Genomic DNA, 22,095 nt, shown 5'->3' with positions numbered 1-22,095 from the left:
ACATTCAGGAAATCACTAAAAACAAGGTTGTTCAACTAACTCTCGACTGCCTTTTTGCCGCTACGCCCAACTGCTCCCTTGTAACCTTGGAACCACGGGCTGCTAACCTGTACTATGTTGAATATTCTGTTAAAAGCACCACGATGCCTCAGGGCCGCTGGGCGCTTTATAAATCCAAAATAAATAAATAAATAAATACATTCCATGTATAGAATATTATCTGAGTCCCCAATGAGTCCCCAATCCAACAGCATACATGACAACATTATCCATTCCATTTGGGAGACTGCAGCCCAGTCCTGGTTTTAGCTTAGCATTTGTGGACTTTTAGTCTTGCATTTCCCCATTATAAACCAAGGACTACAAGTCCCAGAATTCAGAGCTGCAAACAGGACTGTACTACTGTCTCACGAATGGAATGAATAATTTTGAAATGCATGAATGCAACTGATGTAAAATGTTGAAATATGATGTATTTGATGCACTGCTGTTCTGCCTAGAACATCAATTGCTCTGGTATCCTTTCCTTGTGTATACCCATGTTGCCATGTGGACCATTGTTTTTAAAAAAAACTTTGGGCATACCTCCATGCCATACACTGTCTGTTATTAATTAATTGAAGGTCATGTTGGTCTTGGTCCAGAAGGGCATAGTGGGTAGATGGAGGTGGCTTAAGTTAAACTATTATTTAAAATAAGCATTTCACAATCATGGATGCGTATAGGTCAACAAAATGAAATACATTATTTTCGATCATGTCAAATTAATTATGTTGATCTTGCCCATTGCACTATTACTGGACAGACAGCTTATAGTAAAATCAGTAGAAAATTAGACCTGTCTACCTTTCTAGTTCTTTTTGGAGTCAGTGGGCCTCATTATATGTGGAGCGGTGCAGTAAAAATGCAGCAGGAAGACTGTTACCGCTGCATTACCACACTAAAATACAAGTTTAGCAGAGAGGTGGAGGATTCACCTCCAGCTACGAGGCGGCAGTAAATATGGTAATGTCGGCCGTATTACCACCAGTGGAATTACGGCCAATGGTAACTCTCCCAAATACCCCATGGAGTCCAATAGACTCATATTAATGGGGACTAACACTGTCTACAACCACTTGTAATCCATTGGTAATACCGCTGGACCAAATGACACTAACAGTAATTCCATTTGTTGGTATCTCAGAGTATTTAACAAAGAGTTACCACGAAACCTGTGATGTGGCCCAGTTTGTTGGTGGGATTCCTGGAGGTTTTCCCATCCAAAAGAAAGGGACAAGCCTTTCCTGCTTTCTATGAGTTTGTTGCAACACAGCCTTGATACTATTTGTATTACTAAAGCCATTGAGATTATGGCAGTAAAAATCATATGGTATACTTGTGAATAAAATGGTATTTATTTTGGACTCAGGATTGTGTTACACATTCACTCCACAGAAAGATTGGTATACAGAAAGTATGGCATGCAATAAATAACCTATATTTACCACATGCAGTCCTTTCAAATTTCCCCATGCCGTAAATGCTCCATACAAGCATAATATATAATTTAGTGATTCTTTGGCAATAAGAGGCATTTAAAATTCCACATATTTTTGAAATTACCACCAAACTCATATTGAAGGGATTTGCCTTCTATGCTATAGGTTGGCTTTTGAGTTCAATGACTCTTTTTTTACATGCATCTGTACTGTAGGTACCCTTGTAAACAAACTGACAGTCGCTAAGCTGTTGATAATCAAATATGGCTATGTTTGGAGAGAAGGATTTCAAGCAACTAGCTACCTCCTTTCTTATATTGTACCATAATCTAGCCTCACGCACCACAATAATGTGGATGTGTATGATGCAGTATGTCACTGTTACACAATAGAATATGTGCTTGTAAAGAAAAAGAAAAGAGAGTAAGCTGCCAACAACACATTGCAAACAAAAAAGCTAAAAGAAAAAGAAAATATATCGATATATCGGGCGCAAAAGATACAATAAATACCTAGCTACTTTAACTTTTAACAACGAAGTAGCTAACCGACATTCTGATATAATGTATAGTACATGCTTAGAATCATTCCTCAGTTTTGCTAAAATTAGAATAACTGTCAAAAATGGTGAATCACTTATAACTGACCGATTTCCAATACATTTCCTAGATCTCTTCTTAGTCCGTAGGTTCCTAAGCCTTTGGAGCTATACATTTAAAGTATGATGTGGTAAAGGACGAGTTCAATAACTTGAAGGGATGCTTACTGAAACTTCTGTTCCTTTTAGGAAATTGACACTACATAAGAATGCTAGACCAATAACACTGATGTTCAGTCAAAGTATCAAAAAGGAATGTCCATTCTTTATATGGACTCGTGATAGCCAGAAGCTTCTTTTCAATGAATGACTAGTGCTGCTTAGCGTTGGTCAGTTTCCAGGAATGGTAGGCCAAGGAAGTGTTGTTGGGGACACTGGCCCTAAGGCAGAATTTGAGGCATGGGCCTCGACAATTAATAGTTTACGAGGATTCAGTAGTAAACAATGATTTTAGGCTTTCGTGGCAGCAGGGCTCCATCGAAACGGGTTATTTTATTTCAGGAGATCTTTCAAGAGTAGGATGATTCCCGGAATTAGTTTTCTGTAAATATTTGGCAAACCAATGAAGCACTGCAGGTCTTTCATTGAGTCAGGTTCTGGCAATTGAGGAATGGAATCAACCTTGCGCTGGTGCATAGAGATACCTTCATTGGACAGGCAGTACCCATTGTCGGTACCTTGAACTCGCATTTCTCTGGTTTGGCTAACAACCTATTGTCTTGTAACCTCCTGAGTACTTCCTTGACATGTCCTGTGTCCTGCAACGATGGGCCTAAACAACAGAATATCGTCCAGGTACACAATGGTGGTATGGCCAAGTAGATAGGAAAATAGATTGTCCATAAACAACTTGAATACTGTAGGGGTGTTAGCAAGGCCAAAAGGCAATACACGATACTCATAATGCCTGAAAGTGGTGTTTCATTTCTCTACCTGGTAGTTCCTGATCAAATTATAAGCCCCTCTGATATCCAGTTTTGTAAAGATGGATGCTCTGTAATTTAGACAATGGAGCAGTTCTATTGCATCATTTTTAGAGAGGTTATAAGCCCCTCTGATATCCAGTTTTGTAAAGATGGATGCTCTGTAATTTAGACAATGGAGCGGTTCTATTGCATCATTTTTGGAGAGGAAAAATAAAGACACCCACCTGGGGATTTGGGTTCAGTGGTAAGCCCATGACATAGGTTATTATCTAAATAATCTCTTCAGGTGAGCTTCTCATTTTCATGCAGAGCATAGATCAGCCTGAAAGTGATCGTAGATCCAGGTAATAAGTTAATGGAGCAATCCACAGCTCAATGATGAGGCAAAGGTCATTTGGTCCGATTACTGAAGATGTCCAGGAAGTCCTGATACTGAAGCGAAACAGTGTTAAGGTAGAAAACGCATGGGTTTGCTGTCTTATGTGATTGAGTCCATGGATTTGTGGAAAAAGGCAAGGTGAAAGTACAATCCTGGGTACTGTCAAGGCATCATGACGTAAAACACAGACAACAGATTCAGTTTTCTGTATAATGGTTTATTTTTCTTATATTTCAGGATGGAGTAAGGCCTAACTTGCCTTATGCTAAGGTGGGATTTCCCGACCTAAAGAAAATAAGGATAGTCTGTGTCAGAAAGTTCAACTCAAAAACCTGTCTGTGTCCAAAACCTATACTTACCCTCACAACTAAAGATATACAATGTGTAGGGATGTCAGCAACAAAAGAAACAGTATTCCAAATAAAGTTCAGAGTTTCTCCCAACTCTTGGTCTACTTTCCAATTTTCCCTTCTCCAAGTTTAAAACAGTTCCAAAAGGCATCAGAGTTCCCTTCCCCAAGAGGTCAACACAGTTCACAACGTCTTGGTGTTCCCTTCCCCAAGATGTCAGCTGTTCCAGCGTCAAAACCTATAACCAGTTAAAATATCTTGACTTTCAAAAGAAATAGTTCCAGTTCAACTTAATAACCATCCAGGCTTTTGAATAGTTCACATAGATTGCTTTCTTTCTCATTCACTTCAACACCTGACCTAACACAGCTTAATTATCTTTGCTTTCCGTGGCTCTTTTCAAGAATGGGTCACTTGGTCTAGGTGCAGTTGTCACACCACATGATCCACCCGTTACAGGCCATGCAACCGATAACCCTTGGCACTTTTGTTATGTGTTTCCACTCTTCTGGATTTCGTGCCAACACAGGTGTTCTCTAAATCTGTGTTATTGGTCAACATTAATTTCTGGTTCTCTTCGGCATTCTCTTGACTTTGCCACAACGTGCTTTGCACACAACTCACTCTCTGGTGTTCATCCTGTTCCACCACCTTGCATTCACAGTTTTCATACATGCACATCACTTTTCACTGTGTTCATAAGTGCTCATCATTTGTTTTTCACTGTGTTCATCAGTGCTCATCACTTGCTTTTTGCGTTGTTCATATGCTCATCATATCTTTCCTTTAGTTCGATATTCAATATTACTCGTTACACTCTTAAAAGTCTCAATAACACTTTTCAGCTTGTTCAGAATTCATAACCCTCAATTCGGTTTTTAAAACCAGTGGTTATAGTTTGTAGGTTGTTCGTCATTAACATATGCCTGCTCGCAGCCTCTAGAGCGCACCAGTCTGAGTGTTCCCCTCTCTACACTCACCGGTATGAGCCGCTCCGCTAGGCATCTTCTTTCTCTTCTCCGGCTTCCTTTAGCTGCCCTTGTTTATCTTTGGGAGCCCAGCGGGCAGTGCTCACTGTCTTTGAACCTTGCTCTTTGTTGCACGTGCTCCACCCTTCCTTTTGCAGAAATACCAGTGGCCTGTGGTGCTTGTGAGCCTTCAGTGTCTCACAGATCTGGCTGTGGGCACAAGGCAAGGGGTGCTGCAAGTATACCAACCCTATCATGGCCCGCCCGGGCCCTAGCATCTCCTTCACCCTTCTGCTGCACACAGCTTCCCTTCAGCTGGCCCCTCTCCAGCCTGCTCCACGTTTGCCAGCTGCGTCCTGTCCTCCAGGCAGGTTTCTTTATTCTCACCGGTGGTCTCTTCTTTTATGCACCTACGACGTGTTAAGTGGTTCCAGGTGCAAGTCCTTGTCTTCAGGGTGCCGGCCTATAGTTAAGCCTATTAGCTGGACATGCCTGGCTACTGAAATAGTATTCCTCCACAGTGCTCTTCCTCATCTCAGTACCAAAGTGGTGTGAATGAATGGAAATGTGCATAACTCCCAGTTGCTTCCTCCTCATCCCAGTCTTACAGTAAAATGGTTGTGGGATATTTTGCATGTAAGAAAGGGGTAATGCCTGGCAATAACCTATGAAGGCGGGTGATGGTATGGTTCATTCTGACAAGGGAAACATGGATACCATGTCTCACCCAAAGACATCCTCTCCCCACTCCCCAAGTTCTCTCCAACCAGGTGATCTGCCCTCGCATATCCAAGAGCGATGGCCTTTTCCTGGCCACATGAGAGGAGGATCCGGGGGGGAGTAGAAGTGAGGATGACCTCAAGTTCCTTACAGTAAACAACAAAGAGCCCAAAAAATAGAGTACCAGGCATCCAGTTTATGTATGGACCGTGGTGCCGCAAACACAGGATACTTAAGATGATAAGGAAGTGAACTGTGATAATTGACTCAAAGGATACAACTTCACAGTGGGCTGTCACCATCAGCATCAAGGGGCTAGTGGCATCAGATACTGGTCTGGTGATTAAATGAAAGCCATCCATAACTTCCACAGGAGTAACTACTGCCTTCTTTACTATAATGATTTGGTTCTTGGGGCACATGTTATATCGAGAAATATTCCTGAAGCTCCAGAATTGATCAGATGGGCAGTCTCCATCATCCTTCTCCTGAAGGCATCAAGATGTTGACCAATAATACTAAAATACTAGTGTCCAGGGATCCTGTCTGAGCCACAAAAAAACTGGCAGAGACTGCCTTTGAAAGCCGCTCCTCTGGTCTGTTCAGGAGTGGGAACTGGCATTTCCTCTAAACTTCTAGGAGCAGCTATGGGGCCATTGCATACCAGATGTCCATGGAATGAGCAGTACATGCAGAGTCCCAGCTGTCAACACCTCTGTCATTCTTCTGTGGACAAGGGGCCGCAAGCACCTATTTGCATTGGATCAGGTGAACTGGTTTCTGATGTGTTTCCTTGGCTTTCGTTTGCTGTGTTTAAACGAGTTGCAACACTTATTCTCTTGAGTCTTATGCTCCAGCACTCTGTACTCTGGCTGTAATACTAAGATAATAAGTTCCTGCAAGGTAGTTGGCAAAGTAGTTGGTCTTGGGAGGAAAACTAAATCATCCTTAATTTCCACTGAGAGTCCTTTGTGCAAATACATTGAACTGCAGCTTGAACCTAGTGGCATATGTCAGGGCATCTTGTGAGCCCTGTGAACATTCCAACAGGACTTCCTGAGCTGTATAAGTCATATTTGGTCAGCCAAACATCCCTTAATGGATGACACAAATCCATAATGCTTGTCCAATAAGGGTCTACCAGCAGTGACTAGGGAGGTTGCATAACTAATGGCAATCGTCATCATATTGGTTTTCATATACCCCACTTTGCAGCAGTATGTTCATCATGTAGAATGACTGATTATGTTTTCCCTCAATCCTCCCTATCTGCAGGGGTTGGTAACATGGGTTTGTGGTGACTCAGAGCCCTTTGGCCAACAGTTTGCTAACAGGCCACATCATACTTTCAGCTTTTCAGAGCATGCACTTCCACTGTCAGACCCTTTACAGAACTTACACGTTCTTGGAACTTGTCCACCTTGGTCAATAGTCGATGACATCTCAATCTATCAGCGCCAGGCCTTACTGTATCAATTTATCGATGTTCCAGTGCATTGGGGTATGGCCGGTCCTTCCTTGAAGCCTAACTCTTCATAATGAATACCAAACACAATGCAAAATGAGGGGTTAGGAAAAATGGAAGTCAGAAAAAAACCTACATGAAGATTTTAGATGAAGGGCTGATGTACACAGATCAGCAGAGATCTGGGAAATCCAGGTGGTGTATAGCAGGCAGAGAAGGCGTATGATGGAGAATCCTGGAATCCAAGTAAGGGCAGACCTTCTGACGAAGACAAGGAAAGCACCAGGCTGGGTCAAGTAGAGAGGAAACAACAGGGAAGGAAGAGCAATCCAAGGAGGATGGCAGGCAGGGGAAAACTGCAAGCATGTAAAAGGCAGGAAATGAACAGAGCAGTAAGCACGACCTAGCAAAATACTCACTGGAGGATACAAAGGAGGAGAAGCCGCTCAGCAAGTTCACAGAGCATAGAGATGCATTATAGCCATTGTGAGAATGCTGGATACCTTGCAGGAATGTGTGCTGGTATTGTGTAAAGTGTGCATACGCATCATCCATCATGGGATGGGAAGCGTATGCTGCCATGTACAGTACATCTGCCATGCTCTTGTATGTAATGTAACAGAATTTGGAGTCTTTCAACCAAGTATGATTACCAATAAGTATTCAAATGATGACTAAAGAAGCCCCTTTGATCTATTTTAGGAACAGTGTCCATCCCAGGAAACTCTTACCACACATAATAAAAGGACAAGGGGCCTCATTCCGAGGTTGGAGGTAGCCATGGTGCTATTAGTACCATGGCTACCCCCTTACCGCATACCGGGTTCCCTGAATGGGGACTTACCGGGTCATTCCAACCTTGGAGGACCTGGTATTTCCCCATTCAGGGAAGCCATCCCCATTCCCATTTGAGCCCGAATGGGGAGGGAGTTAACAACGGGCCTGTTAATAACGGGCCCGTTGTAAGCTCCCTGGTCCTTTAGCGGCTCCCGCTAAGGGCGGCTGGTAAAACCAGGGACCCGCTAAAGGACCTCGTAATGCGGCGGTAAGGGGTTAACGGCACCGGCACCCTTACCGGCGCTGTTAGCACCTTACCGCCGCACTCGGAATGAGGCACAATAACGGAAGAAACACAAATTAATAACCCTCGGCTGTTGGGTGCTTTACTTTGAATAAAAGAATAATAACAGAAACATCAGAAAAATTAAATCAGTTATCACTTACGGCAATAGCAAATCTCTGAATGTCATCCTTTTGACACTTATCAATGACTCCGCTCAAATTGTAGTCATCGTGAGACTCGCCATCAGTTACGACAACCATTACTTTTTTTACTCCTCTACGTGCACCACGCTCTTCAGTGAAAGCTTGTTCTCTAAATTGACGAACAAAGAATAGAAATGATTATTACTATTATTATTATGTGAACAACAATTGTAATATCATGAATAATCACATTTTATATAACACTGCGTGCCTAATTTCTTAAAATTTAGCAACTCAACTGAATGACATTTACAAATCATTGGTTATCACCAGTTACAGTACATTTATTACATCTGAAACCTATGTTTCTTGTCCCTCACGTGTTTTGTGCTACTTTCGACTTGCAAGACGGATTTGGCTAATATTTTGCATCTTAACTCGACATCCCCCCTGCTGCAGAGCCCATGAATCCATACATAAAAATGGGATTCACAATGATAAATAGTTAGAGGCCGGTGAGTTAGATTAGTGGGTTGAGCGCACAGACTGTGATTGTGTGTGGACACATTATTAGATTCTAGGGGTCATCAATGGGTGAACGCCGTGTTAAGATGTTTATCACAAAGTACAAGACCCTGTCTGAGGTGGGGTCGAAGAACACTGAAGACATCAGAGGTTCATCATTTAATAGTATTTTATACAGCAAAAAGCTCAGAAACATGGTCTCCAGTCACATGGTCATATGAAAATAGATACTGGGTCGGGCTACACCGAAACCAAGAGACAAAGTATGTCTATACTCCCTTTTATTCTCAGACATGGAGAACATTTACAAGGCCATGTTAAAAGCCTAATTGACTGGCAGACGGCAATAGTGATGATGGATGTCAGGCTAATTGAGTGGGAAGCTATGGTCAAGACAAGCCCACAAGCACCTAGGGTGCCAGCCTGCGTGCTGCTAGCGTGTGTGGAATACTACAGAGGGGTACGAGAGTGCCAACCAATCGTAGAGGGACATGTACCAAAGAGTCCTATAGCTTGAGAGCCATTTGATCGCTGTGTATTTTGTGACAATATAGATGACATGTACTAGAGGAGGGCTCAGTTGCCCACCTGATGTTAGAGACCCAATCACTATCCCTGTCAAGTATGAACTGTATACTTAGATGTTCCTTTTAAGCCTATCACTTTCCCAAGTAAGTTTTTGTAGTCTGCCATGTAGACTGATGTCAGTGATGATGGGTTTTTACTATATAAACTGTGTTTTTATGAAACTTTCTGAGAGATATGCTGTGAGACGTCTGTCGATGTCCATGGTACTCCCTGTTTTAGACAATTGCAAATGAAACAGACTAACTTTTGCCAACCTCGGTCGGTCTGATTATTGATGTTTGAGTAAATTCTGCATCCCCATCTATCTCAAAGTATTGCTAGCTCGTCTTAAAGGGCCCTAAAGTTATGCGGGTTCACTGGTAAAGCTTCTCATTTTTCGGGGAGCTACATCAGGCATGCATAAAAGGTTAAAATCAGTGGAAGAAACAGGCTGCTAAAGCTTCTCATCTTACGCGAGGAGCTACATCAGGAATGCATAAAGGTCAAATTCAGTGGAAGATACAGGCTTGTACAGCTTCTCATCTTGTTACAGGGAGCTACAACAGGCGAGCATTCACCAAGACATGTTCGGAGTATATAATCAGGAGGTAACAGTAGTAAGTAAATGATCCAGAGGTTGTAACAGATAATGTGTGTTTCAGGTAGAATCTGAAGACAGATATCAGAAAAAGAAAAGGCTTATGGCTGCAACGAAGTCACGTTGCTGTTAGAGTCCCGGAAGTCAGAGTAAATGATTGCAATGGTTGTAACGGGTGTTGATTCGGAATGTCGCCATTAAGTAGGGCACGAGGGAGAAATCAAAAATTGCAGGTAAAGAAGTTGAGGAGGTAAATAGAGTGAGACGAGCATTGTAAGCGGAAGCCCTGAAGTAAAACAGAGCGATTACTATGATGGCGTTTCCATTACTCACTAACACAAGCCCATCACACCTGTACACACTCTTACTCTTACAACCTTTGCAATTACATTTATCATCCCAGTACACAATCACACAGTACTCTCTTCATCTCCACAATCACACCTACACACCCATCCACAATACATGCACATACAATCCACAACTTTCAAATCAAAACTTTCTTTTTTCCCCAACAGAAACAACAGAATGCCTACTAAAAAGCAACTCTGTAGAAAACAAAGAAAAAATGAGCAGATAAGAATAAAAGCAATCCATATTGTCATCCACCTCTCATTCCTCCGATGGCCTCCTCACCTCCCCTGCCTTCTACCTTTCACCCCACAACACACGCTGTTTCTGTGATGCAATTTGCTTTGAGATGTCGGCTATTTGAGCCTATAGCTAAGGATACAGAAAGATTTGAGTGACAAACTCAGTTCCTAGACCCCCTCCAACTCCCAAATTTCCACCCCCACCTCTAGCCTGTTGGAATTTGTATGTTTTTTACTTGCAAATAGCTTGTTTTCCTGTGTTTCATTTTCCCATATCCTCATCTATAGCCGTGGATACCTCTCGCATTGAGAGAAAAACAAGATGATGGTCGTTAAATTTCTAAAACCCTCCGGTATTTGGGTAAATCTCTGTGATATAGCTATCTATTTGTGAGAAGGGGGCACCTGCACGGAATAAACCCATGCACAGAATAACCCCAAACCATGCATGGATCGCGAGTCAACGCTTCGCGCCCGCGTTGTTTCAGACCTCGTCCATATACATCCAGCGGTTTGGGCTTTACACTTTGGAGGACATTTATCTTGTTTGTCTACGGGAAAATGAATGGGAAGTAGGCTGCACTTTTAGAAAAAGAAATGTGTATATTTTAATTACTTTTTTATTTTTTAAAGAATCTTTATGAAACTTTGCAGTCTGGGAGGCGCAAATCCTTAATCACTTACGAAATTTTCGTCAAATCTGTTATTCAAATCAAAAGTTATTGTCAATAGAATTTTGAATGGTTCCTATGGGAGTCCGACTCACCTTAACTATAGGGCGACTATCGCCAACCTATAATATATATGTAAAAATAATGGTTTACTTTATATGTACACAGGCAAAGAGAATTCTTTAGAAAGGTAAGTGCTGTGCTAAACAGTAAACACAGTGTAACAACCAATTCAATATTTCTGGCAAGTAAACCACAGTGTAAACGACTTTTAGAATGGCAGTATGCAATTCAAGATAAGTAAAACCACTTTGTAGTACACCATGTAACTTGTTCTGTTTCAAGAAAGTTAAACTACCAAAAGTAGCAAGTAAGTACTTTGCAACACTTGTGACTTATTCTATTTCAGGAATAATACAGTTACACTACCAACATTAGCAAGTAATTACTTTATAACACTTGTAAGAGTTCCTCCACAGAAGCCTTATGCTTTAGCAGTGTTTCCCTAATCTAGATGTAAGTGTTCTGAGAGGCAGAAGGGGGACACTTGGTAGTTCAGTGGCCGGATACAGGCAGAACAGGATAGGGCACAACTGTATGAAAGTAAGGGTTCCAAAGGATTTCTCATGTAGCAAGTAAGTACAAGACTTTGTAGTTGGTAAATGGTTTCAGGGACTTCGTAGAAGGCTCCTTGAACGTGCACCAGAGTTAGGCCTGGGCAAAAATGTCTGCGCAAACTCCCAAACATACAAATCACTACTCTAGCCACACAGAATCTAGGTAAGTATTTCCTTGAGTTCCACAGTACCCCAGCAGTCAAGAAGATGATGCAGGCGGACACCCTCATGATGCAGAAGCTATAGGACCATTTCACTAGATTCTTGGTCTTGAGATGAAAGATAGGACACTTGATGGGATTTTACAGCAGCAGTCGACTGGAAAGGCTTGCAGCAAAGGAATATTTGTTGTTTCTCGTGGCTCTGTGGTTCTGGTACCTTTTTGAGGAGATCAGATTAAGAAAGGTTGTCCAAAAGATTTTCCTTGCTTTCTTGGTCCAGAACTCTGTTTAGGGGACTTCCAGGAGTGGCGTATTGCCTCTGGAGGTCTGGAAGGAGTCTACCAAGGTTTCGGAGAGATTTGTTCTTCAGAAGATGATGCACAGCACTCAACTTCAAGGTCCTGGGTATTGGCGGTTTGCAGCCGAGGAAGGTCCCAGCTCATTGTTGGATGGCTTAAAATGCGGGTCTTCTTAAGTCTGATTAATCCCACCAGTCCAAGGGTCAGAACCATCATGTTTGCAGCTCCTCTGTCACATGGAAGAAAGGGTCAACACAACAGCAGGCATCTCTGGTTCCTGGAAGTAGCTACAGATGTCTTCTCTTGTTCTTCCTGATCAGATTCAGCTCCAGTGGTCGCCTTGGTTTCAGTTTCAGGTTCCGAGCCATTTATCCAGGAACCAAGCCAATCAGCACTCATGCTACATTCAAACTTTGGCAGCCTCTCACTCAGAACAGGTAACAGGCAGGCATGCCAGAAGACAAAGGATTGCAGAGTTTCAGGCTCCTCCCTCGTTTTCTGTCTTCTGACACTCTAGAGCCTCGGAAGGCTTCATAAAGGATTTGTGCCAAAAACCAGGACCTCCCCCATAGAGCAAAGCAGGAGAAGGTCCAAGAAAGGACAAGCATACAAGAAATGGCGTAAAAAGAATGCCACCACTAGTTTGGATCAATGGTGACCCTTCTGTGTGAACACAACCTGCGAGTAAAAATCACACAAAAGTCTGTAAAATATGTCCCCTGCCACCAGACATTCAGGTATTAAAGGGGATACAGTGTAACCCCTCAGAAGTCCATATAAGGTGGGGTGTGCTGATCTCACAATAGGAAATATAGAAGGGATACAAAGTATCCTGCTACCATTGGGAACATTAGTTCTCACAAGAAAAATAAGTGAAAATAGAAAGGGAAGCCCAATCCCCATAAACACTGCACAGAATCTACTGAGTGCTGCAAAATTAAATTACAGATGCCTAAAAAGTTATCGGAAGTATGACTCCAAAAATAAAGTATGGAGAGACATGCAAATGACTTCTATTGTTAGAGTAAAATAAAGGGTGAGTGGGGAAAAGGTTCCCACTCACTCAGGAACATAGACAAAAAATCGATAGGTCAGCTAAAAGTGATGGGGGTCTCACATGTGAAGGTGATTTGGCATACAATGAAAAATCGAACCTAACACTCAAAGTCTAGCTCCTCTCTATAGGCGCTCTTTAATAATTGTGCTTCCTTTTCTGTCACTAAAAAAACACCTATGAACTGACAGCTAATACATCACCCGTGTTACTCTAGAAAAGGTGCATTCCAACTTAAGGATGGTGAAGGTAACTGATTTGGCACTGTTCCAGAAGCACATCAAGTTCTGCCAGATGTGATAACCTTGTCAGCCTCCATTAGGAGACTCTCTTGCATAAAAAATGCGCTCATATATTTTGAAAAAGCAGGTTGTAATGTATTATGCCTTGAATTAAAAATGGCAGAAAGGGCACGAGGGAAAATGCTATGTTATCTTGGAGAGGCCTGATGTAAACAGATGGGTGGTGAGATCTCAGGAAACCGCCTGGGGAACCTGCTGCAAGAGGAAATAAGGATTGGGAGTGCCTGGAGGGAAAGGATGAGAGGATAAGCATTGGGAATAGCTGCTGGGAGCTGATCTGCTGAACGGAGTGGATGATAAGGATGGGTAATAAATGCAAGGAGAGGATCTGAGTATAGCACTGGTAGAGAGATACTGGGAGATGATCACAAAGATGTTTTATGTCTGTGAAAAAATTGTTTCTGGGGACATATTTTTTAAGCAAACATCCCATGGAAACCTGCTTTGGTATTATTTCGGGGGATCCACTACACCTGGAATAAATGATTCGGAGCAGATCCCTGAATATTTGAACTGCCCAGAGAGGATCTGAGTAACCGGCTTGGGAGAGCTGCTAGATATGATATGATATAGCATTTATAACCCGCGATTACACAAGTGTTTCAAAGCAAGATATTCGACATTCAAGGACATTCAAGTGTTTCAAGGAAGGACATTGGAGAATATTGCATGGGAAGAGGATCTCGGGGGATTGTGCCTGTGAGAAGTCTTTCTAAAACCCTTTCTGCAGATACTGCACTGCAGCAAGGGGCGAGCATCTGAGGATACTGGCAGTCCAGCCTGTTGCACAACTACTGTAGCCCCAGACACTCTATACCTTCTGGGGAGAAGGAAAGGTCTGGAGCTGTTTCGTGGTATTTGCCTTTCTTTTAAACAATAGTGAAGGGCGCAAGTGTAAAGCAGAACAGCTTAAAGCTCGTTATTACCACTGAAGCAATGGAGATGAGGGGGGGGCGTGTAATTAGACAGGCATCCTCACCTTCCCCCACCCCAAACATCCATAGCACTTGTTGGGCCTGATTCACAAAAGCGTTTTATAATGGCAAATCCCCATTGGAAAACGCTCTGTCAATGAATCCTTTAGACTCTGCTACTTCAGCCCCAGATTCGTGCTGGGTGAAGCAGTGGCAAAGGGCAGGAAACAAAGCTGCTTTTATGGCAGGCAGTGTTTGTAGCAGGACACAGGGGAATCGAGTGTTCCCTCCTTTCCCATGTTGTAATTTTAGAAAGGCTGCATGTGGCAATGTATTATTGAAACACATGTCCTTCATACAAACTTGTGTAGTGAAGTCAATTTCTAAGGTTACAGGAAATCTCCAGCATTCCCCTGCAATAAGGCAAGACCATTGCATTTCATCGCACGTTTGCATTGGTTACTGTATGAAAGGGGATTTTCTCCTGCAATGTACTGTAGCGTTATGTCATCAAACCGATGTTCAGGCTGTATGACGTGTGAATTGAAGTAGGAAGTACTAGCGCAGCCCTTCAGTGAAAGAAGTTACTTTTGCTAGGTTTTATGTCACAATTATCCAGTGTACAAATCTTTATTTCTTAAGGGAGTGGAAAAGCGTCTAACATTTAATTTACACGTGTCTTGATATATTGAACAGAGTTATAATTAAACTTGTACGTACCTGTGTTTCATTTTTCACTAGAGTACTCTTAAAACAAATAAAGAAGCACATGTTCATGAGAATTCTGGAGAAGAAAATCGCTTTAAAAGTATCTGTTTACACGAACAGGTTTGTCCAATTCGGGGCCTCAAGGGCTGTAATCCTGAGGGGTGTTTTCATGATAACCCTCATTAATATTCATGAGGAACAATTTGCATACGTTCAGAATCATTGTATGCAAATCTATCTCATGAATATTAAAGAGGGGTGTCCTGAAAACCCGGCATGGATTTAATGAAAATAAAATGGCCAACGTATCGTCGTCTCATGTGTGTGATGATTACACTTGCTCCTTATATTTGAACCCGTCATCTAGCTCTGTGACCCGTAGGAGCCTGCCAGCATGTCATTGTATGTACATTCACACAACACCCTGCTCTTTGTCCCTCCTCATATCCCATCTCCCCTCTCTATACAATCATGCCAATAGTTTTGCCTCACTGTTGAGCAACACCTAAAAAAAAGGCAGGTTATGTGAGGAAATGAGTGTGGTAAAATGGGCAGAAAAGGGTAATTGGCAGTTCTTCCGGGCACAGGTGCCACCGTGATCCGGAGGAACTTGCGTCGGCTGAACAACTGCACGTGGAAATGGATTTTGTGGCTATTTCAAGTCCCAGTCACACCTTGCGAATGCTCAAAACGGTTACTGGGACATGTGCATGTCAGTGTTAAAAAGCATTCATAACACATATCAGTAAAAGCAGATTGTAAAGACTTTCTGCAATAATGCTATACATATTGAAATGACTCGAGACGTTGCCCTGAAAGCACTCTGCACGTACCTGGCAGTCTCGATGCCCAGGGCCGTCATTGTGCGAGTTCCGCCTCGTTGTTTTATGTGTATAGCCGCCTCCAGTACATCCTTGGTTGAGCGATATTTGTTTAGGTTGAATTCATGGGTCACAATTTCTCCATACTGCACAATTCCAACCTGAAATATGAAGCGACAGTGGAAAGGAAAAGGTCAATATAACAAGCAATACGGTATACAGAAGAGCGATGCTTGGACATAACAGGACACGATCATGGATTTAGGATGTCTGCATCCAAGTATTCACACGGCCGAATGTGAATATGAATACGCCTGCTCTGCAGACGAAATATAGAAAAGAGGTTTTAGTACAAGAGGGCAGAACATTTCCGGGTGTGACAATGAAGGAGACGACGTGGTTTTGACATTCTGATTTAAGTATTTCTGAGGTTCCATTGACTGCACAAGGAGGGGAATTCTGTCTGCCCTCCTATCAACTGTCGCTGCGGCTGAGTGCTATGTGTGGGTGATATCAGAGTGAGTGATGTCAGTAGGTGTTTCACTAGAGACAGTTGTAAATTACAACCTGGGTGATAGGCACCAGTGGGTCCTCGTTATTGTAATGCAAATACTGGACTACTGGAAGAATTTGAATAATGGAACCTTTGGCCCAGGGGCACTGTGGGCAGGGCAGCCGCCATCGAATGACCTGCCACCCCCGAGAGAAGACCACCCAGGGAGTTCTACGGGATAGGGAAAGAGCTATTCTGCAGAAAGGACTGTCATTGTGCAAGCTAAGGGGAATTTAGCACCTGGGGTGAAGAGGCACTGAGTAGAGAGTACTCTGATGTGGTGACACTACTGAAGTGTGTCTTTCGCACACAATGATGTGAGAATTGTGTCTGACTTACACAGTGGGGAAGGGGAAGTTGTAGTTATCTTCAGCGCTCTCTCATGTTTGAAGATAAAATTGTGAAAGACACAACTCAAATATGGGGGCATGTTTTTAGCTTGTGACATATGGAGGCCCAATGAAAGTAGTATTTCATTCTCCCGTAATGAGGAAGTCCCTTTGAGTGTACATATCACAGAGATGCCCAGACACATTGAAGCTATAGGACATCCTCTGCATTGTCCACAAGGCCTTCTGGGGCCTGGGGCCTCAATATACCTTCAACTCTCTCTTCCTAAATATCTTCCTTCACGAGCCTCCAACTCCCTAAGGGTCAGTCGCTTCTCCAAGCAACAAGTTGGTGGTAGATGTCTTTCTCCGGCTGGTGCCTCCCTCTGGAACAGCCTCCCTGCCTCCCTTAAACTTGAGGAGAACCATCTCCAGTTCCGGAATCACCTCAAAATCTTTCTCTTTGCTTCTGCTTTTTCTCCTCCGCTCCTCTGCTGACCACCTCGCTGTATTCGTAACTGCACTGGCTACCTGGACACCCTATGATCTCGGGCCAGGTCCCTCCCCAGCCAGCCTCACACACCTGTGCTGCCCACCTGGCAAACCCCGCACTTGGGTACTGTTTCTGTATCCCTACAGTCCCTGACCATGACACCTGATGTCTGCACTTACCCATGCACTTGCCACTTGCTGGCCGTTACTTACTATTGTTATTAACTATTCACATGTACTGCACTGTCCCTGCCCCCTTCACACGCACGTGCGTGATCTGAATGACACCTGGCCTAGTAGGATCGTTTGTCCGCCCTCCCTTTGTTCCCCTCCCTTGCCTCGTCGCACCTTGAAACACTTGTGTATAGGCACGTTATAAATGTCATATCATATCATATCATATCATATCCACACAATTACAAAAACACCTGTAACCAAAACAGCACACTTTAGGGCCGGAGTAATGCTTCTTATGATGTTTGGTTGAACATGCATATCCTGTGAGCTAGCGAGAATATGATGCGAGCAAGTGAGAACATGCTGTGCTGACATGTTGTTAGACGTGCCCCAGCTGTTCACCTTTATAATTCAAAAAATACAGATGCTGTCTTGTTTACAGCATAATTACATATGTTACAGTAATCTATCAGATTAATACCCATTTGATGAATAAATGAGCAACACTTTCTTTATATGCCAGTGTTGAAAAGAAAGAAATCACGATCAGAAGCACCTAAATGTTGGTGGGCGCAGGCACCCTCAAAGATATTATGTCCAGGACCACGCCTGATTAAATAAGAACACACCCAGAGCTTTCATGGAATAAGGACAGTCTCATCCTCATGTGACCACTCTGCATTAGGCCCAGTTCTTGGGGTCCAGAATTCACATTAAAAATTCTCTTTGTATGTATTTTCATTCACAGATTATGTTTGGTCTGAAAGGCTCCTATTTTAGAAGTGCCCAAATTCGGATTCTCTTCATAACTAATCTCTCTGTGTCCTGAGGAAGGTCCTTCCCATCAACCCAGGAGGACCACAGATGTGTGGACTCCAGGATATAGGGCTGAAACACTAGGTGTCAACACTCTTTAGATATTTAGACATAGGGTTTATGTCTAGACAAAGTCATCTGTGTAGAGAGAATTACAGCCCAGACAGGTTAACATGACGGTGATTAAAATTATGAACTCGAATGAGTTGATGTATTTAATGCAAAGCATGACCAACGATGAAGTTTGTACCCAAGGGATATTTTGAGTTTCAGGGTATTGTAAACAGTTGCTATATTCTTTCCATGCTCCCCATACAAAACCAGGTCGAATACGTTTTTTTTTAAAAGAATTTTGACGCGCCTCTGCTTTTTTTGTGGTAGTTCACGTATTTCGCATATCTTTTGTATTGCATATGGCGACAAGTTAATGAAATACTGTTGTATGTTATATACATGTTTGTTGCTGTACAAAAAAGATGACTACATTGATATATGCCTATTTATTATTACAAATTCTCTGATGTTGGAGATTGTGCTGAAGGGATAATGTAAAAATGAAATTATGAAACATGGAATGCACATGACAGATTGTGTCACTTGATTAGTCAGTACTAAAGTGATCTAATACACTAGGGTGTACATTTCAAGAGATAATAGGGCAGGGTGTCCTACTCTAGTTGTTTGTTGTATCTTGACATACACAGTGTGACAGCCCCGCTAAATTGCTATGGCAATGAATGTACTGAAGCAGTGTAGATTCAGTTACAGCAGTTCGGATGACAGTCTACAGGAAGAGGGGCATGAGGACGGCACTCGTGGATGTATTGGGTGATATGTTCATGAGGAACGGCATAGCCCACCTATGGGTGTGCCTGGGTGCCATGGACTGTGGAGGAAGTACACGTTAAGATCAGCCATGCTCATTTCAAGTCATGCAGATAGAACATTGTACTGGTGATTGTTGGCACAGGAGAAGTAAATCCTATGAGTATCATAAAGGGAACATGTTTAAGTACTGCATAATTAAAACCTCGATAAGTTAAGAATACCACATTATTGTGGTGGGTGCCTTGGTATTGTAGCAGAGCAAAGTCGTGGTGCTTAAGAAAAATAAGAAAGTGTACATGAATAGAGATGAGAAGCGAGATTACGTTTTAAGGTTGTGTTATTGTTAAGTTCCTGCATGATGTAGGGATGCCAGTATAAAGGGCTTATTGTATAAGTGAAGAGACCTCATGGCGTGGGGTGACAGTGAAAGAGATGTAGTGAGGGATGCGCACGTGCAAGCTATGCATGTGTGGAGGCATAGCATAGGTATTGCAGTGTTGCAGAGGATTCACACAACCACTGTGTCGTGGATGAGAAAAGACAATGGAATGGTAGGGGTTGTGCTAACACAATGCCTATGCATTAGCTATCTGGAGATATTAAATGAAAATGTCAAACATTTAATATTTTTTGTAGGATTGCAGCTTCAGAATTGCATCCGTCAACAAGGGTGAATGGCGTTTGTTTAACTGTTAAATTTGTTTATTAGTAATGTATTGTAGACGTGTATAGCTAGTTAAGCAGTTTGAGAAGTATATTAGTGCTGTGGAGGATGCTAACAAATTGTGTGTATTGGTATAGAATTGAAGTGTTGCGGAAGAGCAGGACAATGCCTGTATGGATGTGGTGTTCATGTAGCCTAGTGAGAGATGCACAGAGTCACTATATTATGATGTAATGTTAAGGAAATGACTCTAAAGAGATCATGCTGACTATGTTTGTAGATGTATAATTATTGAAGCATTACAAGTGATACAAGCAAGCATTGTGTAAGGGGGATAAAGTGTCACTGAAACATAGTTTAGTACTGCAAGCGTATATTGGTATGGGGATTTATAGTAACTGTAGTGTTGCTGAAGGGCATGTGGGCTATGTTGATGTTAAGGAAACGTGAAGAAGCTTTGCTGGATTGTATTACGTGAAGTATAAATGTATAATTTTTAAAAACCTGCCTAATTGGATGAATAACAATGTATGGTTGCTATGTCTGTGTTCATGTATGAGTGTGTGTGTGTACATGTGAAAGAAAAGAGGGCACTTGGGTTCTGTGCATGCTTGGGAAAGAAAGGAGTTGTGTTGTAACTCTCTTACTATGTCCTTTCTGTGTTGTTGAATGTTATTTTTGGGTGATATCAGAGTGAGTGATGTAGTTAGTAGAATGCGTAAGTGCGAATGTAGAAAGCCCTGCCCTAAATGTTCTGCTCTAGACAGTTGGAAAGTTCTAACTTGGGTGGTAACACCGGTGGGTCCTCCTCTTTATTGTGTTGGACTTACTGGGTGTATTTCAATAAAAATACTTTCAAGCATTAATTTTTGGGAGAATGAAGGTGCAGAATATTTTGCTAGGCACATCTGGGAAGGCCAATATCCCATAATAATATCTTGGATAGAGCCCAGACAGGGTTCTTTAGGGGATGCGCAACCAATGATAATATACTTTTGGTTGAACAGGCCACATGTTCCTCTGACTTACCACTGTACATCTTATTTGTGGACTTCTTGACTGCATTTGATACTGTTAACAGAAATAGGGTTTTGGCAAAACTTGAACATATGGGTATGCCAGCTCATCTCCTATATGTTTGTAAGATAAAGTATGAGGAAAATAACACACGGTTTAGGCTAAATACCCTTGGTCTTATGTCCGATCAGATTGCTGTTAGGATCGGTGTATGGCAGAGATGTGCACTGGCCCCAATGTTTTTCAATTTGTTTATATCTGACTTTGGGGACATTTTCATTGAAAAGCTGAATGCATTCCCTCAATTTGGCACCAGCAAAGTAGGCTGGATCAGCTATGCCGATGACCTTATCATCTTCTTTAAATTCAAGTTGTGGGATCGTTATTTATATTGTGCGCTAGTTTCCACTCTCGTCTTTTCTAATTCACAGATTTGTTACAAAAGGAGTAGAAAGGTGGCATCGAGCAGTCTCTTCCCTCAAACTTCTCACAAAGTTTGAAGTCAGTAAATTATAAGAATTGGATTTGGGAAGGTGTCTCGCGCTCAAACCACAATCTAAATATTGATAAAGTTCACTTAAAATCAACTGAGACGCCATTTATAGTAACTCCAATGATAGGTCAAGAAATGTCTTTTTAATTCTTTGTATAGCAGACAGCCGACACATGTTTCGACCACAGGTCATTTTCAAGGCCCTGCAGTCATTTACTAATCTCCCTCTCTTGGGCAAGTTATTTAACAGATGTCCTGAGTGAGCATTAAGAGCAGCCTGGTTTTAGTCATCAACTATTGGCTTTTTCATCTGCAGCAGGTGTGCTAATATTTGCGGTCTGTTAGCTGTGAATGGTTTCTATAGAGTATACCTCTAGCTTCAGTATCCAAATCCAATTCTTACCTTATCATATTCAACGATACCTATACTGGAATCTGTCATAGTGCTAATGCCATCTGCACTAAAGCTGATAACAATGGTTTGAAAATAAATATTGAAAAAATCCAATATATAGCTATATGTCAGCAAACAGTGTAAGAAGACTACTCTATCTTGCCCTATAAGTAACATCAAAAGGGTATCCTCATAAGTATCTGGGATACGAAGTCAGTTCAAGAAAATCTAGTGTGAATGAGATAATGCAAAAGAATAGTTGAGCCAAGGTACTGTCTACCATTGGTGCGATTCTGTCTTTTTCCAAATGGACAGCAGGGTACAGTCTAAATGGAATCCGTATTATCTATGTACAGAAATTATCGGTGGCCTTCCTGAATGCATTAGAGTCATCCTAAGCTGATTGATC

The 22,095-nt window shown here is 42.2% G+C and overlaps 1 protein-coding gene across 2 annotated transcripts in view; it reads right to left on the bottom strand.

Annotated features, from left to right (window-relative positions):
- The window catches only part of ITGA1 (integrin subunit alpha 1), a 1,202,180-nt gene that overhangs the window by 670,902 nt on the left and 509,183 nt on the right, over positions 1–22,095 (bottom strand). For both annotated transcript variants that reach the window (XM_069627258.1, XM_069627257.1), the window contains exons 7-8: positions 15,936–16,084; positions 8,112–8,262 (exon numbers count right to left, since the gene is read on the bottom strand). In XM_069627258.1, coding sequence (XP_069483359.1) covers positions 8,112–8,262; positions 15,936–16,084 — 300 coding nt within the window. The remainder of the gene's footprint in view (positions 1–8,111; positions 8,263–15,935; positions 16,085–22,095) is intronic.

This window comes from Ambystoma mexicanum, chromosome 6p (genome assembly GCF_040938575.1).
Source record: "Ambystoma mexicanum isolate Mex_15411 chromosome 6p, UKY_AmexF1_1, whole genome shotgun sequence".
NCBI classification, from domain to species: domain Eukaryota; kingdom Metazoa; phylum Chordata; class Amphibia; order Caudata; family Ambystomatidae; genus Ambystoma; species Ambystoma mexicanum.
This window is presented reverse-complemented; position numbering and strand designations above follow the sequence as displayed.